The sequence below is a fragment of the Podarcis vaucheri genome (assembly GCF_965113315.1).
Source record: "Podarcis vaucheri genome assembly, chromosome: 4".
Classification (NCBI taxonomy): Eukaryota; Metazoa; Chordata; class Lepidosauria; order Squamata; family Lacertidae; genus Podarcis; species Podarcis vaucheri.
Window position 1 is genome coordinate 77,002,517 of NC_138762.1, and position 24,313 is coordinate 77,026,829.

Below are 24,313 nucleotides of genomic sequence, written 5' to 3' on the forward strand. Positions count from 1 at the left end.
CCCAGCAATGTGTCATTGCTGCCCTTGGCAGAGCTAGTCGTCCCTGCCCTAAGGCAAAGCAGATATTTGACTTCCACAACTACAATTCCTGTCATCCCTGACCATTTGCCATGCTGGCCAGGGCTAGTGTAAGTGGAATCTTGGGGAGAATGGCTGTAGTTCAGCGATAGGTCATCTGGTTTGCATGCAGATGGTCCCAGTTTCAAAGCCCGGCATCTATAGTCAGGGTTAGGAAAGACTCCTTATCTATGTTGGTTTGATTTGGTTTAAAGAAAAATAGGTAAATATAAAGAGAATTCCCTGGATGCCTAAGATCCAGGTTTGGAGCAAGTACTCTTTGGTGAGAGAACCCTAGCAGAGATAGAAAATCACAAAATATACAGCAAAGTAAAGTGTTAGACTTTTAAAACATCCTTTCTAAGTTGCTTCCAAAGTTCCCCTCTTCCCTTAGCACAGAAAGAGACCACACATTTGGGTAAGTTAAAAATGGTTTACTTACAAACTTTTAAAGGTCAGGTTCATGTTCTTTTCCATACATCGGTCAGAATACAAAAGCAGTAAAACTTAGGCTCCAAAGTGGTGAACGTTCCTAAATTATTTGTATAGAAACACAAACACAGTCAAACCTCAGTTGTCAAAAGTAATCCATTCCGGAAGACTGTTCGACTTCCGAAACGTTTGACAACCGAGGTGCAGCTTCCGATTGGTTGCAAGAGCTTCTTGCACTCAAGCGGAAGCTACCGTATTTTTCGCCCTATAGGACGCACCGTCCCATAAGACGCACCTAGTTTTTTGGGGGGGAAATAAAGGGGAAAAAATTATTTTCCCCCAGGCGCGGGGCTGGGGCAGCCCGAGCTTCCCCCGACCCCAACCCCCAAACAGGCAGCTCTCTGCAAGCCGTGGGAGCCCAGCGGTGGCTCCAGCTGCTTGAGAAGAGGTCCGCGAAGCCTGGATGCGCTGAGATCAGCGCGCGCAGGCTTCGGGATGTCGGCAACTCTCCCCAAGCAGCGGGAGGGTTCCCGCTGCTTGAGGAGAGATCCGCGAAGCCTGGATGTGCTGAGATCAGCGCGCGCAGGCTTCGGGATGCCAGCAACTCTCCCCAAGCAGCGGGAGCGTTCCCGCTGCTTGAGGAGAGATCCGCAAAGCCTGGACGCGCTGAGATCAGCGCGCGCAGGCTTCGGGATGCCGGCAACTCTCCCCAAGCAGCAGGAGGGTTCCCGCTGCTTGAGGAGAGATCCGCGAAGCCTGGACGTGCTGAGATCAGCACGCGCAGGCTTCGGGATGCCGGCAACTCTCCCCAAGCAGCGGGAGCGTTCCCGCTGCTTGAGGAGAGATCCGCGAAGCCTGGACGCGCTGAGATCAGCGCGCGCAGGCTTCGGGATGCAGGCAACTCTCCCCAAGCAGCGGGAGCGTTCCCGCTGCTTGCCGAGAGGTCCGCGAAGCCTGGAGAGCGAGAGGAGTCGGTGCGCACCTACCGCTCTCGCTCTCCAGACTTCAGCGAAAGCCTGCATTCGCCCCATAAGACGCACCCACATTTCCCCTTCATTTTTGGAGGGGAAAAAGTGCGTCTTATAGGGCGAAAAATACGATACATCAGACATCCAAGTTCTGAAAAACTTTCAATAACCGGAGCATTTACTTCTGGGTTTTTGGCGTTCGGGAGTCGAAACATTCAGAAATGGAACCGTTCGAGAACCGAGGTTTGACTGTGTGGCTTGCTTAAGCCACACAGTCTGAGCTTGCAGCAGCCAGCTCAGATCTCTTTACTCCTTGGCGTTCACATGGTGGAACAGGAAGAACAAAGTTTGATGACACTTCCTCCCAAGCTGATGGGGGCGTGACCTAGCTAAACCTGGCAGAACAGCTCACTCTATGGTCTTAACCCCCTCATGCATTAAACAAGAGTTAAGAGTGCCTTCCCGCTGCTCCCCGGGGCTGGTGGTGAGGGAAGCTTGGCTTTCCCCACTGTCAGCCCCACAAGCGAAAGAAACCCGAGGCTATCTGGAGAGTGAGAGGTGTTGGTGTGCACCAACGCCTCTCGCTCTCCAGGTTTCAGAGATAGCCACCTGAAGCCTCCGGAGCGCAGCAGGAGCTCCCGCTGCACTCCGGAGGCTTCAGGTTCCTTTCACTGAAGGGTAGGTGCCCCTTCAGCTAAGCAGGAGGAGAAATGGAAGGGGCTCCGTTTCTCCTGCTGCTTCACTGAAGGGGCGCTGGGCAGAGAGGGGGAGATTTTTTTTTCTAAAACAAGGTGCGTCCTATGGTTGGGTGCATCCTATAGAGCGAAAAATACGGTATAATGAAGGCACCAGGCGAACCTCCCTGGGGTAAGCATTCTGTAAATCCAAAATGTCTCAGTCAAAACGGGGCAGTTGGGAGGTATGGTGTGGTGTCATGATCAAGGGAAATACAATTTTATGATTCTGTGAGCAGAGGTGAGGCGAGAAAGTGATGATGAAGTAATCAGAACAGGAACCGTAAGGGGACTGCATTATATTGAGTCGGTCTCTTGGTCCATCTAACTTTTAAAGTGGTATACAATTGCTGTAAACGTATGGTGTGGATGTAGTGTTAATGTGACAAAAAAGACAAGCCTATTTAATGTTAGCTAGCACTTCAGCCTCATTGTGAGCAAACATTGACCTCTGTTCCAGTCCTGAAATGCCTTGGGCTGGGGAGAGATTTGACCTCACTGACCGATTCCATTGACTGTAGCAGGAATGTTCACCCTTCACTGTAATTTACCAAGGGCTCACTGCAAAATTGTCCTCCCGCAGTTTAACCCTTGGATATCAACAGAAAGCCATTATCAACAGCAGCAGGTATACCATTTTAGCATATTACACTGGCTGCAATACTTAGACCCAACTTTAACAGGTAATTGAAGATTGCAGAACTCACACTATCTGTGAAAGCTAAGCAAATAAAAGAGACGGCAACAGTAGCTTTTATCCATCAATTTTATTTATTTTTAGATTTTTTTTAGACTGCTACTGAAAGTTTTCAATATATTTCGAAAACAGGGTCAATTCGGCTCTGAACTACTTGAGACAGGATAAATATGGATGTCTACAATGCTCTTCCAAAGTAGAACTGCATTTTAATGCAGTAATAATTCATGCCAAGTGTTCCAGGCCTCAAGCCAAGAAAAGTGCCATTAAAACAAACAAACACTTAAGATTTTGTGTCTAGCACATTCCTATTGGGGTTCTTTCACTGCACGTACTCACTTGTACATAACATACGTTATACGTTATAATACGTTATACAGTTGTAATAATTCCATACAATTACTGAGAAATCTACTTTTAGAGCATTCACAGATGCAAATATTTTGTAGCATTTCCCACCCTGCGGCACGATGATTCCTGTGTAGGCAGTTTTGCTGACACAGTCTTGCTGCTGTTAAGTTGTCAGATCATGACTGTTTTAGCATCAGACCTTAGAAAGACGTGTCCTAATCAATGCACTGTAGAACAAGATTTTTATAATAGTGTAGTTCAGGATATTAATACTTGCATAGCTTTTTCTCTGCAATTCACATGCATTTGTAGTGATTCTTTATATATAGTATAGCACCTCATTGACAAGGTTATGTACACAGCTCTGGTTCACATGCCACATTAAACCATAGCTAAAATAGACTATGGTCTAATGTGAACAAGCAGCATACTGGTACACACTGGTCAAAAGTTTGTAATGTGCTCATCTCCCACTCCTGCTGCACCAGAAAGGAAACAAGCCATCCAAACTCAACCACATTTGAATTGAAGCTCATAGTTGGTTTTTCTCCAAAAAAAACCCAAAAAACAACCCCACAAGCACAAACCAAGGTTTGTTTGGGGGAAATAAACTCTGAGTCCAGGTTCAGATAACACAAGAAACTAGAATAACGACCTGTTTTCTGGTGAGGTGGCAGCAAGTGGAGAGAGGATTAAATTGAAAAGATTGAAACAGTATGTACAAGCACGTCACACAGTCACATTAAGCCATAAATTACATTAACTATAGTAACTTTAATGTGCCATGCCATCTGAGCCACTATCCATTATAATTGATACTTGAATATAAATACTGCACTGCATATATGAATACCTCATAAACCAAATATATGTTTTAATATCCCTACGCAATACATTTCAATACAATTTCCAAAAGAAATAAAGAAAAATAATTGTTCCTGTCTTCTATAGTCCTTTCTCCAACATGATCACAGTAAAGATCATCAGTGTTACTAATCAGGCATTGATAAATGTTATAAGATAGCTACTTACTCTATGTCATGTCCAGTGGCTTGTATTTTTACTTCTTGGGACCTTTATTCAACACAAGAGCAAACAGGTCCTCCTCTTTTTCACTTTGATGACTTATTATATTCTCACTTAAAGCTGAAACATGAGATTGTTGGCTGATTCCTCCTCTTTTCTGCAGACATTCTGTTTCTCCTGGTCCTTCATACCCATTCAGCCCGTGTGAGTTCTCTGGTGTGTTAGGGGCATGTCAAGTGATTACTGTGCAGGCCAATTCATTGCCTACTCATTCCCTAGATTTTCCCCTATGCTTTCGATTTCATTTTCACAGCCATCAGGGTCAAAACCTTGTAGCTTTTAAATTTCAAAGCTGGGGTATCAAGGGATTTCGTGTCTAATTCTGAGTTTTGCATGTGTATAATACAATTTCAGAAGCATGGAGTACCTTCAGCTATGCTCTATGATACACCCCTGAAAGCATATTCTGAGCAATGTTGATAATGGAGGTCCCTGGAACAAAAAGGGGTGAAACTGTAAACAGAGCCCATGCTGTATGTGTTCCAACTTTGTATGATTTCCCACAGTTACCCTTTCCCTGCAAGTATTTGGTTTTATTTAAAGCCTGAGAGCACGTCCTGATCACACATTGCAATCCTCAAATGCCATACCTTGGGAACAAAAGGGACCTGTATAATTATCATTCTATTAAATATGCCCAATTATCTTAGCAATGACTCCTATTCTTTCCAACCTTCGCAACTCATTCATCACAACCTGCTGTGGCTGTTTTATAATAATTAAGCTTCTATAATGATGGGAAATTATATCATGTTGTAGTCGACGGTTCGTGCATTAGGGCCGTGCATTCGTTCATGTTAATGAGCTGCAGAATAATTACTATGCCAAGGAATGGTTGTACAGTACTGTCTGTAACTCCAGTCATTTGTCATCATAAGTGTGGCCCTGCAACAAATTATTGCAGCGTAGGGTGCTTCTCCGGTTCAGGTTTCCAGCCACACCATCTATTCCCCTCTCCCTCTTTTCATTCCTCACTCCAACTCTCAACAGTCAGTCAGTATCCCATGGGCTCTGAACAATCTCAGTCTTCATTTATATATCTATCTATCAATCAGTTTATCGTTCTAGCCAAAAGCCATGACATTAATAATAATAATAATAATAATAATAATAATAATAAAGAACATACACCCGTAATATGAGCCTACACCCAAGTTGTAAGAGATAGAAGATACCAGAGACACCAACAAACTTAAACCTAGCTTGATTTCAAAATAAACCTCTGAATTATATAGCAATGTTATCAAACTCAGTTTTCCTTATTTATTTATTTATTTATTTATGCAACTGGTGCATAAAGAACCACTTTGTGTTATGAAAGGGCCACTTTGTGTTATGAAGCTATTATTATCATACAAAATAAACTGAATAAATAAATAAACTGAATAAATAAAATTTCTGCTGGAATGTACCTGCTTTCTTGTGTGAACAATGGTTTCAGAAACAGATATTTTGGGTCTACCTATTCAAAAGCACAACAAAGTGAAAGTAGATAAATAGGTACTGCTTCGGCGGGAAGGTAAATGGCATTTCCGTGTGCTGCTGTGGTTCGCCAGAAGCGGCTTAGTCATGCTGGCCACATGACCCAGAAGCTGTACGCCGGCTCCCTCGGCCAATAAAGCGAGATGAGCGCCGCAACCCCAGAGTCAGTCATGACTGGACCTAATGGTCAGGGGTCCCTTTACCTATAAGGGACAAGTTAACAGGTAACGAGTGATGTCTTCCACCTGAGGTTGACCACAAATACAAAGTACAGGACCTTGTTGTAGCAGCCAACCAAAACAGCAGAGGGCATCACTTGGAGATGCAGCTCAGTAAAGGCATTTTCTTTCGTAAACTGGCAAGAGTTTGGTCAAATAACTAGCTCTAAAATGCACTGTTTTCAGGAGTGGGTACCAAGGGGGAAATGTGGTGTTCCTAATTAATTGCAGATCCCTTCTGGATTTTATTCAGATGGTAAGTAGGTAGGTAAATGATGATAGATAGATAAATAGATAAATAGATAGATAGATAGATAGATAGATAGATAGATAGATAGATAGTAAGTACTTGGGTTAAGCACCTAAAGACTCAGGAGATCAGTATTAGCATACAGTATGTTTCCAGCATATCACTGTTGCATCATTTGTAAACACAATGTGACTTCATGCTGGTCACCTCATGTATAACCCTGGGTTACATCATTCCTTCTAAAGCAAACTGGAGATGCTCTTGCCAAAACACGTGCTCCAGCGAATGCCTTAGAGTTGAATGTTGAAACTCCAATTGTGTAGCACCTTCCTTTGTGAGTAGTCAACTCCAGGGCACTGTTTGCTCAGTGAATCACACCCCTCAGCAGAATTTGTGGCATTTTAAACCTCCCACAGAGCTTGCGGGCAAGGACAGGGACATTTTCCAATGGAAACGCAAGGCATTGCATAGATTTACAGGAAATGCGGCTGGAGATAAAGTGGCCGGGTGTGTGTGTGTGTGTGTGTAGCAAATTGAAGATTAATCTACAGTGGTACCTCTGGTTGCGAATGGGATCCGTTCCAGAAGCCCATTCACAACATGAAAAGCGCAACCCGCAGTGGCGCGTCTGCACACGCGCGCATTGCGATTTGCCGCTTCTGCGCGTGTGCCAAAAAGATAATAGAGACAAGGCCTGTCTGAGATGCAGTGTGAGGGAGCCACTGTACTCAAGGGCCAGAATCGTATAGAATGGACCTCCTGTTAAGATGGTATCTGCAAGTAGCCTTCTCCTGCAGAGTGCTGTGATCAACTGGGTATATAATGTACCGAATTTTTCGCTCTATAACACGCACCAGACTATAACACGCACGTAGTTTTTAGAGGAGGAAAACAAGAAAAAAAATATTCTAAACGAAATAGTGGATATATGATTTTTGTGGTTCATGCTGTGGCCACAGACATGTGATCTGACAGTGAGTTTGGAGTAGCCCAATGCAAAAATCCTGAGTATCCATGTGGATCCATGCTTTGTAACCATGGAGGAGGGGAGGAAGGGGAACCATAGATCCTCTGCTCACGACTGCAGCAGATCCCCGCCACCCACAGGCATTCGCTCCATAACACGCACAGACATTTCCCCTTACTTTCTAGGAGGAAAAAAGTGAGTGTTATGGTGCAAAAAATACGGTACTTTAAATGCAAAGTGTCTCCCACATAGTTATACCCCGCAACATTTCTAATATGGACATTGTATCAGTCATCAGGAAAACAGATCCCCACCACCACAGCCAGCTGCCAGGGATAGAAAGACAGGGAAAGCTCTAACCAAAGACTTTTATTCAATATTCACAGAAAGAGACTTAGAAAGGTAGCGTTTTGGAACAATGGTGTTGCTCCAAGTGATCTCCACGGTCCCCTTCCCTTCTCAGGCGCCAACAGCAGCAGCACCCTTACAGCGGCTGCTTAAGGCCATTTGCCTCTTAGCTCTTTGCTCTCCTGCTTTCACTGCTTGCCGGGTTCTGGGAGAAGGGGGGTCTGGAATGTTTTCTAGTGATAACGTGTCAGTCAGCTGCTCCAGCTCTGCTTTCCCCCCGCTCCTCCCATAATTTCTCAGCTTTGCTGCTCTTCTGTCTCTGAGCCATGACCTCTCCCACTCCTACCCTTGTCTGCTGGTCTCCTCTGCATCCGGAGGTGCTGCACCACCCGGCACGGCCTAGGGGTGCTCCAGGCTGTGTGGCATCAGGAGATGCCCCTGAACACCCCCCAGTGCAGACGCCTTCTCCTCCTCAAGTGATAAATGACTGAAATAACGGTACAGTTGTCAGAATTCCAAGGAACAATAGCAAGAAAATTGGTCTCGCAGGCCTCAGCCTTCTTAGCAGTAATGCTTATGTATAATGAACATTGTACGGTGATAATATCTCTGGTGACGGTAACCAAATTTTCTCAACAGCAACGTGTGTCTCGGAGCATGCCGAAATGTGGATGGCTGTCAAGTGAGTCACTGATTGATTCTACTCAGGCAATTCTGGCATACAGCCTTAAAGCAGATTAGCTCACAAGCTCCCCGGTATAAGAGCAGGCAAGCAAATAATCACCTCTTGTTAAAATCATAAAATTTACACTTTAGGTCAACTTCTCACAAAATCTCACTATTTTCTTTCTTTATTGATTGACTTGATGGATAAAATGTATACCCCGCTTCCTAGCCAAGAAAGACCCACCACTCTCAGGGTGCTACATGGTATATGTACGGGAATGTGAGTCAAGGTACATATTCTTAAATAAATAAGTGAACATTATGCAAGTGCCTATTTTTCTGCATATACAGTATGTATATATGGCAAAACTATATAATCTTCACTTGTTATTATGTACTCACGTGTATTTTTTTCCTTTTTAAACCTGCGTAAAGGTAAAGGGACCCCTGACTATTAGGTCCAGTCGTGACCGACTCTGGGGTTGTGGCGCTCATCTCGCTTTATTGGCCGAGGGAGCTGGCGTACAGCTTCCAGGTCATGTGGCCAGCATGACTAAGCCACTTCTGGCGAACCAGAGCAGTGCACGGAAACGCCGTTTACCTTCCCGCCAGAGCGGTACCTATTTATCTACTTGCACTTTGACGTGCTTTCAAACTGGTAGGTTGACAGGAGCAGGGACCGAACAAAGGGAGCTCACCCCGTCGCAGGGATTCGAACCGCCGACCTTTTGATCAGCAAGTCCTAGGGTCTGTGGTTTAACCCACAGCGCCACCCGCATCCCTTTTTAAACCTGCATAGAGGGAAGCAAAAAGAGTGAAACTTACAAGTTCTTCCTACAGCTGTATGTGCCTGTGAACATCTGTACAGAAATGACATTGCATGTTTCATTCTCTCACTGATGGTAGCAGAGTGTATTTTGGAAGTATCAGTGGAAAACGAGCTTCCAGGCATCATGCATTTTAATGAATTTCCCGCCCTTGCAGTCCCTGGTGCAGAGAAGGGGATTGTTCTGTCTTCACACAGGCCCACGGACATGTGTCTACATCGGCTCCTGCTCTGATGCAACAGGGACAAGAAGGATGTGCATCAAGACACGAGCCCAAACCTTTGTTAGGCAAGAATGATGCTCACACTATTACCAAGGGCTCACACCACTTCTCCAGCCATGCAAGCTGCCATCAAACAATTATAGAAGGGGTTACTCTGGTTTGCAGGTGGTTGGTTGTTGTTTTTTAGTTTGTAAGATTTTATTAATATACTACAATTTAAAAATGAAAAGTAAAAAGGCATATAAAGTTCTCTTTCACAGGTAAATCCTAACTTGACCAACACAGAGAAATGTGAAACCTCCTAACTCTCACCTGGGAGCTTCCCTTTCTTCTCCTAACCGCCCACCCTGGGAGATCTTCCCTTCTTTTCTTCTCACATAAGGTCCTACATCATCTGTCCATCACTTTCATCTGCATCTTAGCCCTTCCTTAACCCTGAATAAAGGTAAAGGGATCCCTGACCATTAGATCTAGTCGTGGCCGACTCTGGGGTTGCAGCGCTCATCTCGCTTTATTGGCCGAGGGAGCCGGCGTACAGCTTCCAGGTCATGTGGCCCACATGACTAAGCCGCTTCTGGCGAACCAGAGCAGCGCACGGAAACGCCGTTTATCTTCCCGCCAGAGCAGTACCTATTAATCTACTTGCACTTTGACGTGCTTTTGAACTGCTAGGTGGGCAGGAGCTGGGACTGAGCAACGGGAGCTCACCCCGTCGCGGGGATTTGAACTGCCGACCTTCTGATCGTCAAGTCCTAGGCTCTGTGGTTTAACCCACAGTGCCACCCGTGTCCCTCTAACCCTGAATAGGGGACCACAAATAATACAGAAGACTGGAACAAAGCAAAAAAAAAAAAAAAGGAAAGGAAAAGGAAAGAACAAAAAGGTAAGAATATTAAAGGAAACAATAACAGAATAGAAAGGTAAAGAAAGATAAGAAGAATGGAATAAGTAGAAGGGACTTCCAACTATCCACCTGTCAATTATATATCCGAGAGTTCCCCCAAAGAGTCAAATGTTCTGGTTTGCAGTTTTAAACCTGCATCAGCCAGAGGGATAAATACTGCAAGAGGATGAAAGCAGTGCATGCTTGGAGAGCAGTAGGGATTGAGGAACCATAGAGACATAGGAAGCTGCCTTCGGGGGCGTACCTAGGGGTTGGCTAGGTTGGCCCCTGCTAAGGGCGCAAGCCCAGGGGGGCATGAAAATCACACCTCTCCACTCTGGGAGTGGCTAGGAACATGCCTGCCCATCCATGTGCTCCCTGGGCCACTCCTCCGCTGCTCTAGGCAGCCATGTGAGGCTTCTCTGGGTGCCTCCGTGGAGGAATCCAGTTGCTGGCCTGGGCTTTCACAGCAGCCCTGGGGGGGCATCTTCCCAATCAGCTGGCTGTGCTATGAGCAGAGTGCCCAGCAGGGCTCTGAGAGAAGAAAGATGGAGAGCGTGGGTGAGAGTTGCAGGAGGAGCGAAAACGAAGGGAGGAAGGAGGCAGAAGGGAAAGCAAGTGGAGGGAGGAAGAAAGGCAGGCAGACGGACTGACAGAGGAGGAGGGACACCATAGTGTTATGTACTGAAGTTCTCACCCTGGGCCAGCAGATAGTTTTCACTATCTGTAACTGTATTTTCACTATCACTAACTGTAGATAGTTTTCACTCAGGTCCACGTCAGTTATTTTAGGCAGGAAACCCTGGGTTGTTGTTGCTACAATGTTGACAGCCGGCTGCCTATAAAAGCAGGCCAGCTGAGCTGTTTGCTGTCAGTTCTGTTCCAGCTTACAAAATAAAGAGCTGCTTTGGAGAAATCGCTGTGTCGTCTGCCATGTACTATTCTACACATAGTGTGTGGCAGCAGCTGCCGCCGCACGTGTGCTTTCAATGGGCTCATATTTAAAAATAGCATAGTTCTACATGGAAAGGTAAGTTGGAAGCCATCCTGGGTAAAGGCAATGCCTAGCAAGCCTCCACAGTATTTTTGTTACCACAGCAACTTCAGTGCTATGGCTACCACCTACAGCACTTGCAGATCAGGCAATGGCTTCTTGTTTCAGTCACTGTCTATAATTGCAAAAAAATAATTTCCGTGTTCCACTTACAGCCAAGGGATCCTGGAAAAGATCAAGCTCTTGCGCTTCTTTTTTTGGCCATTGTATACATACTGATTTAGATGTGGTTTCTCCAGACTTGGAATCTGGCCTCTGGTCCGTCACTTCCTGGTCCACAGTACGATTGGCAGCGTTATTGAATTGCTTCTCTCCCGGGCAGAGGGTGTGTCTTGGATTACTCAGCAATATCTGTGTGAGTCCTGTTTCATTACGAATAAGTCTTAGTTGGCTGAATAATCTTGGTCAGCATTATGAAGCCAACAAAATGGTGGAACTAATGGGAAGGGTTAGAAACCGAAAGAGTACAAGAAGCGTTATAGGAAGATGAAGTCCTGGCCTCTTGGATTAGACTGCCCCAAAGACTGAGATGAATTATATCAGGAGCTCAACTGCCAGCCCTCACAGCCATAGGCCCCAAGGGAAACTTACATCCCTGCCAGCTCTGTTGATCCACCCCAAGGAGCACCCAATTTATTAGGCTCAACTGACGGTCATAGACTAGGGCTGGATATAGACACATCAAAAATGTGTTTCAGTAAAACGCGTTGTAAACTTCAAAGTGGGAAATCATGTTGGTGAAAGACAACTCCACAGCGCCATCTGATGTCACAGTGTTATACAGTGCTACCTCAGTTTAAGTACTTAATTCGTTCCGGAGGTCTGTTCTTAACCTGAAACTGTTCTTAACCTGAAGCACCACTTTAGCTAATGGGGCCTCCTGCTGCTGCCGCTGTGCCACCGCTGCACGATTTCTGTTCTCATCCTGAAGCAAAGTTCTTAACCCGAGGTAATATTTCTGGGTTAGCAGAGTCTGTAACCTGAAGTGTATGTAACCTGAAGCGTATGTAACCCGAGCTACCACTGTAACGCATATAAAACACTTTTTCTTTACTAATGTAGCTGAGTCCCTAGGAAGCTGGCAAAGAGCGGTGAATGCCTGAACTTTGGCTAGGAAGACCTGGGTTCACATCCCTGCTCAACCATCAGGTTCACTGTATGCCTTTGAGACAGTTACTGACTAAGCCCAACCTACCTAAGGAGCAATGTGTCAGGCCAGACCAGCTTTACAACTCCCCAGGGTTAAAATACTTGCAAATACTGCTCTGCCAGATGATGTCATCACCAATACTGCGGGGGGGGGGGGGAGTTCTGTAGCTGCACTCCCCCACATTGCTGCTCTGCTGCACCACTGGTGGTGCTCAGCCTTTGTTGGATAATGCATGCCTTTCCCAAAGCCATTCACTACTCTGGTTAATGTTTCATATCTGCAGTCAAGAAAGACAGTCCTCCCAAGTTTAGAAATGGAAGCTTGCAAAAGCAAGTGTTAATTTAACAAAGTCACCTTGGAGGTAAGAAAAAACTGAATGGAGTGGAATCTCTATGATGGGGCTGTGTGTGTGTGTGTGTGTGTGTGTGTGTGTGTGTGTGTGTAACCATTATATTGCTAGTCCAAGGACCAATGACTAAAAAGATGGCAGAGAAAACAGGAGAAGTAGGAAAACGTATGCATGACAGACAGGTGGGGGTCATTTAAAAAAAAAACCAACTTGTGCTGTCTGAGGCATAAAGGTTTGCAGTGAATCACATCTCCTACACAAGCATGAGCAGAACAAATGAATGAATTGACTGGTGCCACATCAGCGTTCTGAACAAGAGATTGCACCCGCGCTGCATTCTTCTTCCATTAAATCTTTTTTGCCCACAGCTACATGGGTTCGGCCCTTCATAGGACTTGTTCCTACTAAGAGATTTACATCTGGTTTACAGGCCCACTTTTCACATACTTTATGCAGCAGAGCTGCTGGCAGCTGCAAGGATAATTTGGTTGTAATTACAAGCAATATGATTTCATATCTCAGCCTTCTTCAAATGGAGTGTCCTGATTTCCCTTGCACAGACGCAGGGACTTCCACTGCATGCGAAGACAGGCTTATTTTTAGAATAGGGACAATTCTGGTTTGTTTGGTTTTGAAAATGAAGGGAGGCTGATCACCCCCAAAGGTGTCAGTACTCCAAACTTCCATCTACCTGACCCACCCAGCTCTACCCAAAGAAGAGCAACCCTAGTTCAGGATGAATTTTTCAAAACCAGGATTACCCTTTAAGTGATCTGCAACTAGAACTGTGAGCATGATAAGGAAGGAATAAGGGTTAGCAAACCTATTTTACGGGGGGGGGGGGTCTGCTGAATCTCATGGGAGTTGCTTCTGAGTAGGTATGTACAGCATTGCATGGTTGAGAGATTGTTTTTTGTTCAACGCCACTTCACTATAAATTACCCCTAATCCGCTTTAAGCACCCTGTCAATTTTGCAGGGAGTGAGTGAGTGGCTAACAGGTGGGGATTTCTCAAGTTCACTCAGGGGTGACCTAAGGATCCTCCATCGCTATCAGTTTTTTCATGTTTAAGTGACCTTAAACAAAAACAACAACCTTGCCATGAAACCACCATGAAGGCAGGTAGGGGAGGCAATTTCAATGTGAGGAATGGGTAAATGTGGCAGACTGCTAGTTTGAGTGCCACACCATACATGCAATCTGGGAGATAATTTTCAGGGAAGTTTAGACATGCATACCATACAGAAATGTGGATGCAACCCCAAAGGCATATCCATAAAAACATGTCACGGCCTCCTTCCTCCAAACAAGAATACATATGCGTAGCTGGTGAGGGGAATAGGACCTTTTGCAGCTTGTAACTCTTGCACCTTCAACAGTTGTATAAAACAGTGGATTTCATCACCTGCTGAGATTTCTTCTTTGGCACAACTGTCTAAGGTACAGAAACACTGTCCTCTTTCGCATCAGGCCACCCTATTTTCTAGGCATGATGATCATTTACTGTATGTGCGGAGCAACCCTATGCATGCTTACTCAGAAGTAATGTTCACTGTGGTCAGAGGGCTCCCTCCTGTTTGGTAATAAATGTTTCCAGAAGGCACTGTGTCCTAAACAACAAATGTTCTTATTTTTATCTGTAAGATGCCTTGAGTCCCTTGTCAGAGAAAAACCTTAATTCTGAGTCACTTGAAAAGGCATGTTTTAGAAAGTACCGCAATATAACGCAGGGCACCTTTTTTTAAATACTATCACTGGGCTTTGGGCTGCTTTCTACCATTCCTTCCAAATATTGTTAAGGCTCAGTAGCAGAACATGTGTTTTGCATGCAGAAGGTCAATCCCTGACATCTGCATCTAGGGCTGGGAGTGTCTCCTGTCTGAAACCCTGAAGAGTCAGTTAGATCAGTGTTTTTCAACCTTTTTTGGGCAAAGGCACACTTGTTTCATGAAAAAAATCATGAGGCACACCACCATTAGAAAATGTTAAAAAATTTAACTCTGTGCCTATATTGACTATATATAAAGTAATTCTCTTGAATAGGAATCAAATAAACACAAAGAAGCATGGTTTAACATTCAAGCATGGTTTAATATTTTTTTCTTTAATGGCAAACAAAAACGTTGCGGACCGTTCTCTGCTCAGCGGGGATCGATCCACTGATCCCCGCTGAGCCGGCGGATGACAGCTCCGTCTCCGCACTGTGTGTGGAGAGGGAGATGTCAGAGCCCCGCTGCTCTCTTGGGGAATCGGATGAGAGCGGACCGCCAGTCCGCTCTCATCTGATCCCATCCGATCTGATCCCCACCCAGGATGGAGGGAAAATAGGGTGGACACAGTCCAGCGCCTGCCTAGTGGGCGAAAATTTGACTTTTTTTTAAAAAAAAAATCTTTCAAATTTTTCAATTTTTCCCACGGCACACCAGGCAACACCTCGCGGCACACTAGTGTGCCGCGGAACAGTGGTTGAAAAACACTGAGTTAGATGGCATTGAGTCAGACAGACAAATGGACTGACACTGATTATGGCACCTTTCTAACTTCGTAATGCTCTGATCCGCCAACGCTGGTACCACCGCATTCCTGATCTTTGCCTTTCCCCAACTTAACTGTTTGGGTTGGATTTATTTTTAAAACATTGCTAGAAGCTAACTAATGCTGCTGAGCTGGTCTTGGTTACAGACAGCTGATCCTAGATATCTGATGTAGACTTGTATAATTGCAAAGCAATACAATACTTTTCTGGTTGGAAAATAGTACAGATCATCCACTGCCAGGCCCAGTCATGCAAAAGTTTAAGCACGGGACATAAGTTCAAAGATAGCTTTTCCCTCACCCCACTCACTATCAGAGATCAAAGAATTCAATAGGCCCCTATGCTATGTGAGAATTAAACCCCTGAAAGTGACAGTTCTGAAAGTGACAAGAAACTGTCCATTAAAAAATAATATTGTGGTTTGCCAATATTTAAAAAATGCCATTTCTACATTTATTGCTGCTCTTTGCCAAAGGGGATCTGTATTTTGCTTCAGGTGGGAGACGGTTCTAGATTTTATGTTTTGAAAAATGGGGAATCAGCCATTATGTTTCTTCATCCCTATATCACAGTGTACAGGAAACCAGTATAGCGCCTACGAGAGCCCAATGTATTCAACCTGCTATGTCTTCACACATTCCATTGTAAGATCGGGACCAATACAAACTTTATGGCTTTAATATCAATCCAGGTCACACACATACACATGCATAAATTGCTTAGCATCCAGTTACAAACCAGAACTCAAAAACTTGTTCACTGTTTGGTGATATCCGGCTTGGTAACATTAATTCTAATAAAGGTATTGCTATCCTATGGATTGGTTTCTTACTCATGAGCCAACATAGCTACCTTTCTTCTTTGTAAACAAAAATATTAGTGTGATGAAGCCTCAGGTGACAGCAATTGGTTTGTGGTGATGTGGTATCAAAGAATGCCCATTAATGCTCTAACAGATCAAGGAGGGAAGGCATAGGCAAGAAAATGTTCACATCCGTTTTCTTGGAAATAAATAAAATATCAGGTTGGCTTATATGTAAATGTCCTAAAGACAGGGAGTGCTGTATGACTGATAGAGAGACTAAAATGATGTGTGAAAGGTCGAAGGAGTCCAGACTACTGAAGGAAGGGGTAAGAATAGACAACAGATTCTGAGCACAAATTGTATAGACTCCATAGGGTCCTCTGCCTTTATTTGAAACCGCCTAGGAGACTATTCAACTGTTTGCTTTGTCTTGTTAAAAGTTACATCCTTTAGGTTAGGGTGATCAGGCTTGTTGGTCTATCTTGTTTTATAGTAGAATTTCAAGATCTAAGAGCATAGGAATATAGGAAACTGCTTTACACTAAGTCAACCATTGGCTGAGCTAGCTCAGTACTGTCCACATAGCTCCCTGTGGTTATAATTTGGGGACATTCCCAGTGCTACTTAGAATTGCCCAGAACATGCAAAGGAGATGCTCTTCTGCCCTCCTACCAACCAGACTCAAATGATACAGTTGGGACTTAAAGAACAGAATTCACCACACATCTGGAGCCTAGGAAATCATTTTCAGTACCCAGAACAGCACCCAGTACAGTGACCAGTACTGTTTTGCCCCCAAAATCTAATCCTGATTAGCTTTTTCCATTTGAGCAGCTTATTTAAGTGAGAAAAGTCGCGTTGGTGAGGCTGTTCAATAATTGGGAGATGGATATATTTTGTGATCTATTGACAGTCACCCAGAGATCTATCAAAATATAGCAGTCTACCTTCTGCACATCTGTGGGGTTTTTTAGGTCAGCCTGTGCTGATTGAGTTAGCTGCTGTAGAAAAATGTGAGAAAGTTTTGAATCTCAAAGAAGTAGGTGGCCTTAGAAAGATGCTTACTAGGCATACTTGGGAAAGCTTTGATGGTTTCCTTCAGACAGGACATGCTCAGGGCAAAGAATGCGTATGAGCAATAAGGCCAACTGAGGATGATGAGTTACAGCATCAACTTGTGGGAGCCAGCCAATTATGCAATCCAATGTGGAGTAGTTTGGAGTTCAAAGGAGAACCTAAGAAACTTGTGCAAATGTGCTTAATAACAAAACCCAAGTAACAGAAAGAGCAAGAATGAACATGAAAGATGAGAGGAAGCTTAAAAAGCAGGAGTATGCATTCAAATTAATGCTAGACAACAATTGAAAACTAAAACATGTACTTATACCCAATAGGGTCATAATGTCTCAATTTGTACCCCAAGATGAAATATGATAGGCTCACTGCAACAATCCAATATGAACAAATGGTTTGATTTATTTTGGTTGCTGATGGGAGTGCAACAATTCAATAGGATTTACGTCTTTAAAAAAAACCTGAATAGGGTTGCACTTTTGGTGTTTAATAGGCACTATTGGTGTTTAATATGCAGGAATTTGGTTTTATTGTGCTGGCAATAGCAGGCTTATTCTACACATGGGAATTAAGTGTGCACATAGGTACAAGGCTACCCTTGCACATATTCTATGGAATTTTACAGGCAATTAGTCTCTTATCTCATTTAAGGAGCTAGTTTGCGCAATGCTGGAGATGGGCAGTAGGAGATATTGCGCGTCCAGAGACCTGCAAGCACCATTAAGAATCATAGGATCCTAGAGTTGGGGGGACCCCAAGGACCATCTAGTCCAACCCCATACAATGCAGGAATCTCAGTTGAAGCATCCATGACAGATGACAACCCGACCTCTGCTTAAAAACCTCCGAGGAAGTAGAATCCGCCTCCTTTCGAGGGAGTCCGTAAAATTACACACGACCTAGATAGTCACCGCCTGTGTGTGTGTGAGAGAGAGAGAGAGAGAGCAATCTGTGTCAACAGCGCTCCTCTAATCTAGCCGTGATTCAGACTCGTAAATCTTCTGCAAATGGTGAGATTTCCACCGAGCACTGCTTCAGCCAATCTCAAAGGGGCTCCCCGTATTAAAATGGAACTGCCTCTGCCCTTACCAAAGATGGCGGGGGAGGTTTCAGCTCTGTCAGCCTATCTCGGAGAGGCCTAAAGCGGAGCCTTCCGCCACGCAGCTCACGCTCTCCCTGTCGCTCACCGTACTGTGAACTCCGTGCCTTGATCAAAAATGGCGGCTCCTAACCTAGCTTGTAAAAAAACAACAACAATCACATAGCGGAAGGACCGTGCCCTTATTAAAGATGGCCGAATCTCGGTATTTTATTATTATTATCATTATTGGTTGCCTATAGGAGGTGTGTGAGCGTAGCGGAGCGACGCCCCTTCACGCGCGAGGCGGAGGGGGGGGGAGGAGGAGCGAAAAGAGACGGAGGAGAGAGGAGGAGGAGGCGCGTGCGATGTGCGCGCGCCGAGCGCTCGCACCCGCCCAGTGCAGCGGCTGGCTCCCGCACGCGCCCTAACGAGAGAGGGAGGGGAGAAAGACACACGCACACACACACAGTCGCGGCGAGAACTGCCTCGCGGGCCAAGCAGGGCCCCCTCAGACGGCGACGGAATCCCCGGCGAGCTGAGGCGACAACAACAACAACAACAACAAACAAGCAAACAATAACAACAACGGCGGCGATGGCGGCGGCGTTGAAGCGGGAAGCGGCTCCCCGTCCTCGCTCCTCCTCCGGGTCCCCCTCGGTCCCTGCGGCCGAGAGCCGGTCGGTAGCGGCGGCCCCCTGGCTCGGAGTCACGCTGCGGCTGCTGGTGGCGCTGCTCCTGAACGCGGCCCGGGCCGAGAAAGAAGGTGAGGGGAAAGGAAGGAAGGAAAGGGCTGGCGGGCGGGGAGGCGGCGGCGGGAGAGGAGAAACGCTGCCTCCTCCCTCACGGCGACCCGAGAGATCGCGGCGCCTTCCCCACCGCGACCCTCCCCGTGGGGCCGCCTCTGCCCACCTCTTCCCCAGATGTTTCATTAAATGCCCCTCCGCTCGCTTGGTTCTCACGTGCCCACACCTGGGTCGGGGCCGCCCTCTTGCTCCTCCCCCTGGGGCGAGGGGTAAGGGGTCTTTCCCCTCGGTGTGTGTTTGGTGAGGGGACGACGACCCCTTAACCCTTCGGTGGGTCTTTCCCAAAGTTGTCAGCGGTTCCCCTCCTGCCCCACAAAGCGCCTCAGTCGGAAATCAGTGCTGGAGTTTCTGGGTACAATTGGCATCCCCTGAGTTACTTGGCTTTCTGTATCGCTTCCCCTGCCCACCCCACTTCATTCCCTCTCTCTTTTGGGGGTCCCGTCGGGTGCGTATTTCTCCTTCCCCCCCCCCCTTTTCCTCTCCCGGTGCTCTGGCTCGTCCCCTCCCAGCCGGGCTGCCAACTCACTGGCCGGCCCTGTTGGCTGCTCCACCCGGCTGTGTGGACCTGCCGCCTCTGGGCCTGGCTCTCTTTCTCTCCCTCTCCCTCCCTGCATCCATCTCTCTCTCTCCTCGCTTTGTGACCCGGGCCGTAGTAAAATGCCGAAGCTCGGCGCATGCATTTGTCAGTGAGGGAAAGTTGCTGGGGGTTTTTTAAATCCCGCTTTTGTGTGTGTGTGTGTTGGGAGATGGGGACGGAGCGCTAGTCCTGCCCCTGCTGAGCTGAAGGATCCCGCCGGCACAAGGCAAGGCAAGGCAAGGCTGGCTGGCTGCAGGCACCACCATCTGCAGCCCAAAGTTGGACCTGGCTTCTTTTAAGAAGCTCATCTCATAAAATATTTACCTTGGCTACCCTGAGCTGCTGTCAGATTGCACCTTGCACCCCCTAGAGAAGTGCTTTCTTTCAAAAACAAGCAAAGGAACAAAGAAAGGTCTTTTGAGATTTCTGGACATCACTGCATTTTTATTTTATTTTTTGAAAAATCCAAAATATTAATTCGGGATTCCTTTTAAAGCTTGTTCTGTGGAGGTAGTGTAACGTCAGCAGGGTTGAACTGTGTGGCATTTTTAAAAACAAAACTCCTGAGAATCCTGCATACTGAGAAAATACATGAAGTGGTTTTGGATTTGGTTACTGATGCAGCAAAAAGGAAAGGAGGGCAGCATCAAAGAGTAGCACATGCTACTCCAGCCGCCACCCCCAGCCTCATTTTGGTACTTGGAAATAAAGATGTATTGATAGCATGCAAATTGCCCAGCATGTTTTGATAAATAGTTTTCAGGGACGCTGTAAACCATAGATAGAAACTAGTGCCCAGCAAAGGTTGTCGGACTCCAATTCCCAGAAGCCTCCGTCAATGTGGCTAGTGGACAGGTGGGAGTTGAAACCCAAGAGTGCATGAAGGGCACCATGTTGGTTACCCATGTTGTCAACCAGTAAAAAATATAGTTTTATAGGTGTCCGTTTACAGAGTCCCTGAAGAGCATTTATCAAAAAAGTCAAGCATTTCATTTTATATATGCAGTACCAGTTTGAAGTTTCACCTGCCATTCTGAAGCATCTTCAGGGCTTAATAAAATGTCTGGTAGTGGTCTTTGAAGCACTGTGAAGGGCAGCAAATGATTTTAAGTCAGGGGGTCTGGCCACTGGAGGAAAAGATAACATACATTCTTGAAGAAGAAACACATCAAATAAATCTGCAAAACAGATGTGAGTCATCTTCCTTAGAAGTATCTCGCTTATAGCAATGCTTAGTAACTTTGTGAAGTTACTAGAACCTTTAAACTGGAAACCAAGTGGATTTTATGAAAATCCATATCCTTAACTTTGGTTTGATGCAAACTTTATGAAGCTGAGTTGAAATTATATTAACCAGTGACCTTAAACATTAAAATGTCATAATGTACATAACTTTTTATATGGTTGTTTATCATATGGAGCCCAAAGAAAATGTCCCTTATCTTTTCAGTGGTTTGTGTATGTGTGTGTGTTGAGTTGTACAGTGTGTGTTGAGATTTTGCTGCTTCACTCTATTTAAAAATGTGCCTTCATTTGTAGCTAGGACTTAACAGTGTCAACAGTTAGTCTTGTAATGTCATTCATAGATTTTCTTTTTTAATGATTCATGAAGATCGCTCTGATTCTGTGGTCGTTCTCAGGCTTGCTGCTTGGTTGTTTGGTACTTTGCTATATTCAAAGAAGGGAAACAGTTCTGAATAGTATTGTCAGTTTATCATGACTGACAATGAGAGCGAATATTTCTATCTACATTTGAGTATTTGTGTGCTGCCTCCCCAGGGACTATTTCACTTAGGCAAACTGACAAGAATCTTGCAATTTCTGCCCGTGTACATACACTTACTTTGTATCGCCTCTTGTTCTGACCCATTGTGCCACAGAGCTTCAGGGATGTTGAGTTTTCTAGCTTGTACCTGTGTGCTATACTAGTTTTCCCCATTGTGTTCATTTGAACACAGGGGGAGTTTGCTGACTGTATAGTGTCAATTAACTTCCTTAACCAATGTCCGTGTTTTGCTATCTTAACTTCTTACTAGTAGCCTGTTTTACTCACAATACCTCTATTCGTATAGCTGAGTGATTTATCCCTTCCAGACTGCTGTTGTTGGTGACTACTTAGGAGCTACCTACAATAGGACTTAGGTTTTTAAATGTTTGCAAGTGTGAACTTTTAAGAAATTAGTACGATTCTGGTTTCAAAATTTCCTATTTAGAGGCAATGCAACAAACCTAGATTTCTTTTATTATGCAGATAGGCAGCCTAAAATAAGTACAGTAAAGTTGTTCTAGTCTTGAAGTATTTTAAGAGTGAACATCATTGATTTTGTTGCTGCTGCATTCATAAGCACAAGAGGAAGGTTGCACATTAATAAAAGGTTTAACTTTGCAGAAAAATATTCTACTCACTGCTTTTACTTGAACTTTTCCTTCTTGCCTTAGATCTTTAACAACTGTGAAAAGCTACAAAAATTTACTGCTATGCCAGTATCTTTCATGTGTTAAATTGTGGTCATGGTCCCAAAAAACTATGTCTTTTTCAAATGCTGGATATTTTGAAACATTTAAAACATGCATTACTTTAAATCACATCATTTTCTTAATTGTCTTTTTTTAAAAAACAAAACAGTTTTCACTTTTGCAGACTGTATGAAAGCAGTAGCTGTGGTTTTGACAGGCAGGTTCTCACTATTCTGGCTGTGGTGTCTTGTCAACTAACCATTTTTGTTGGGTGTGCAGGCAAATACCATATTTTTTGCACCATAACACTCACTTTTTTCCTCCTAGAAAGTAAGGGGAAATGTCTGTGCGTGTTATGGAGCGAATGCCTGTGGGTGGCGGGGATCTGCTGCAGTCGTGAGCAGAGGATCTATGGTTCCCCTTCCTCCCCTCCTCCGTGGTTACAAAGCATGGATCCACATGGATCCTCAGGATTTTTGCATTGGGCTACTCCAAACTCACTGTCAGATCACATGTCTGTGGCCACAGCATGAACCACAAAAATCATATATCCACTATTTCGTTTAGAATATTTTTTTTCTTGTTTTCCTCTTCTAAAAACTACGTGCGTGTTATAGTCTGGTGCGTGTTATAGAGCAAAAAATACGGTACCTATTCCTGTTCCAGACAGGTAGCTTGCCACTTGACTGGTTGTCTGCATAGAATAGCATTTGTCCTCAGGCAACCAGGCAAGTGGCAAGGACAGAAGCCCGTTTAACCCTCTTTCTGCTGCCTATTTACTCATGGCACTCTTTGTAGCTGTTGTAGCATTGCTTGGTTTTCCCCTTCCACGCTGGAGAATTGCGACAGAGTACTCTGGCTCCACTTTCTCTTCTCTTTTTCTAGAATGTGTGAGTGAGAACATAATCTGATGCGTTTAGCAGCTGGGAGAGGAAGAACAAGTAGCACTTCTAGTAAAGGTTAAACTGGAAAGGCCAGGGATGTATAGCACAGTAACTTGCATTTCTGCACGTGCAATATGAGAGAAGAAAGGAGTCAGGCAACTGACTGAAATGGGGGGTAGCGGGTATCCTGGATAGCTCAGTTGTTTAGACTGAGTGTGGTGCTGATAATGCCAAGGTTGCAGGTTTGATCCACAAATGGAACAGCTGCATATTCCTTCATTGCAGGGGGTTGTACTACTAAATAGTCCCTTCCAACTCTACAGTTCTATGAATCCAATTTTCCTTTGGTTCACATTGATGATGAAGTGTTTACTGAGAGAAGATGTAGTGTTTACCAAAAGATCACTCCACTGTCTGGTGACAGGAGAATGTAATGAACATGCCAAGTCACAGTTATGAAAAGAGTGGATGCTTAAGCCTTGTTTGACCCTTCATATGTTAGTGTATTATATGTTTAGAAAGTGGGTGCTAGTTTACAACCAATTATACAGTATAAGACATCTCTGGAATGTCTGTTGAAACAACATGGACCTAGTCAACCTTAACATACAGATGCAACAACATCTTTGGGTTAGTCTTGATCGTTTTAGTTTTGATAGCAGGAACTCATAATTTTTAACTCAATTGTTTTCAATAGAAACCTCACAACAGAATGTGTTATAGTTCTGAAATATACTGAACCATTTCACAAGAATGAAATCTTAGACTTGAATTCTGTGACAAGTTAACTTAAGGCAGTTTATGGAAGGAAAGATCCCCATGCCTTCCTCCCTACAGTGGTCCCTTGTGCCTTTGGGGGAAAAAACCTCTCTAGAGGGTCAGGGACACCCCCCCCCCAAGACAAAAAGAATGGGGGATGAACCATTGGGGGCTGCTGGAAGGGAGTAATCTAAAATCCAACTTTCTAAGATAAGGAAATTCATGGAAGGAAAGATTGTGTTTTTCTGTATTGGTCAGGAGGGTCCTCAGACCTCTCAGGCAGCTGCAGCAGGAGGAAGGGAATGAGAATTTTTCCTTCTGTGAGCCTCCTTTACTTCATTTTTAGAGTCCAATAAAGTATTAAATACAATTTCTACTCCTAGTTTATTTTTGTGTGCTGTTAAGAGTTTCTACAAGCTTCTTACAAATCTACATATCGTGTTATAATCCAGGACACGTTGAGGTTTTCATTGAATGCATTAAGACACCCATGTCTTGTGTTCTTTTCGTAATACATTAAAAACTCATTTAAGTTTTCATCTGCCCTTTTTACTTAACACCCCTTTTATAAGTCACTTTGATCCCATGTTGTAGT

General features: G+C 44.7%; 1 protein-coding gene across 1 annotated transcript in view; it reads left to right on the forward strand.

Annotated features, from left to right (window-relative positions):
• TMEM131 (transmembrane protein 131) overlaps nucleotides 1-24,313 on the forward strand; it is a 166,473-nt gene that overhangs the window by 71,235 nt on the left and 70,925 nt on the right. The window contains exon 2 of the mRNA XM_082220003.1: nucleotides 18,828-19,001. Within this exon, the coding sequence (XP_082076129.1) occupies nucleotides 18,833-19,001 (169 nt within the window). The 5' untranslated portion in view covers nucleotides 18,828-18,832. The remainder of the gene's footprint in view (nucleotides 1-18,827; nucleotides 19,002-24,313) is intronic.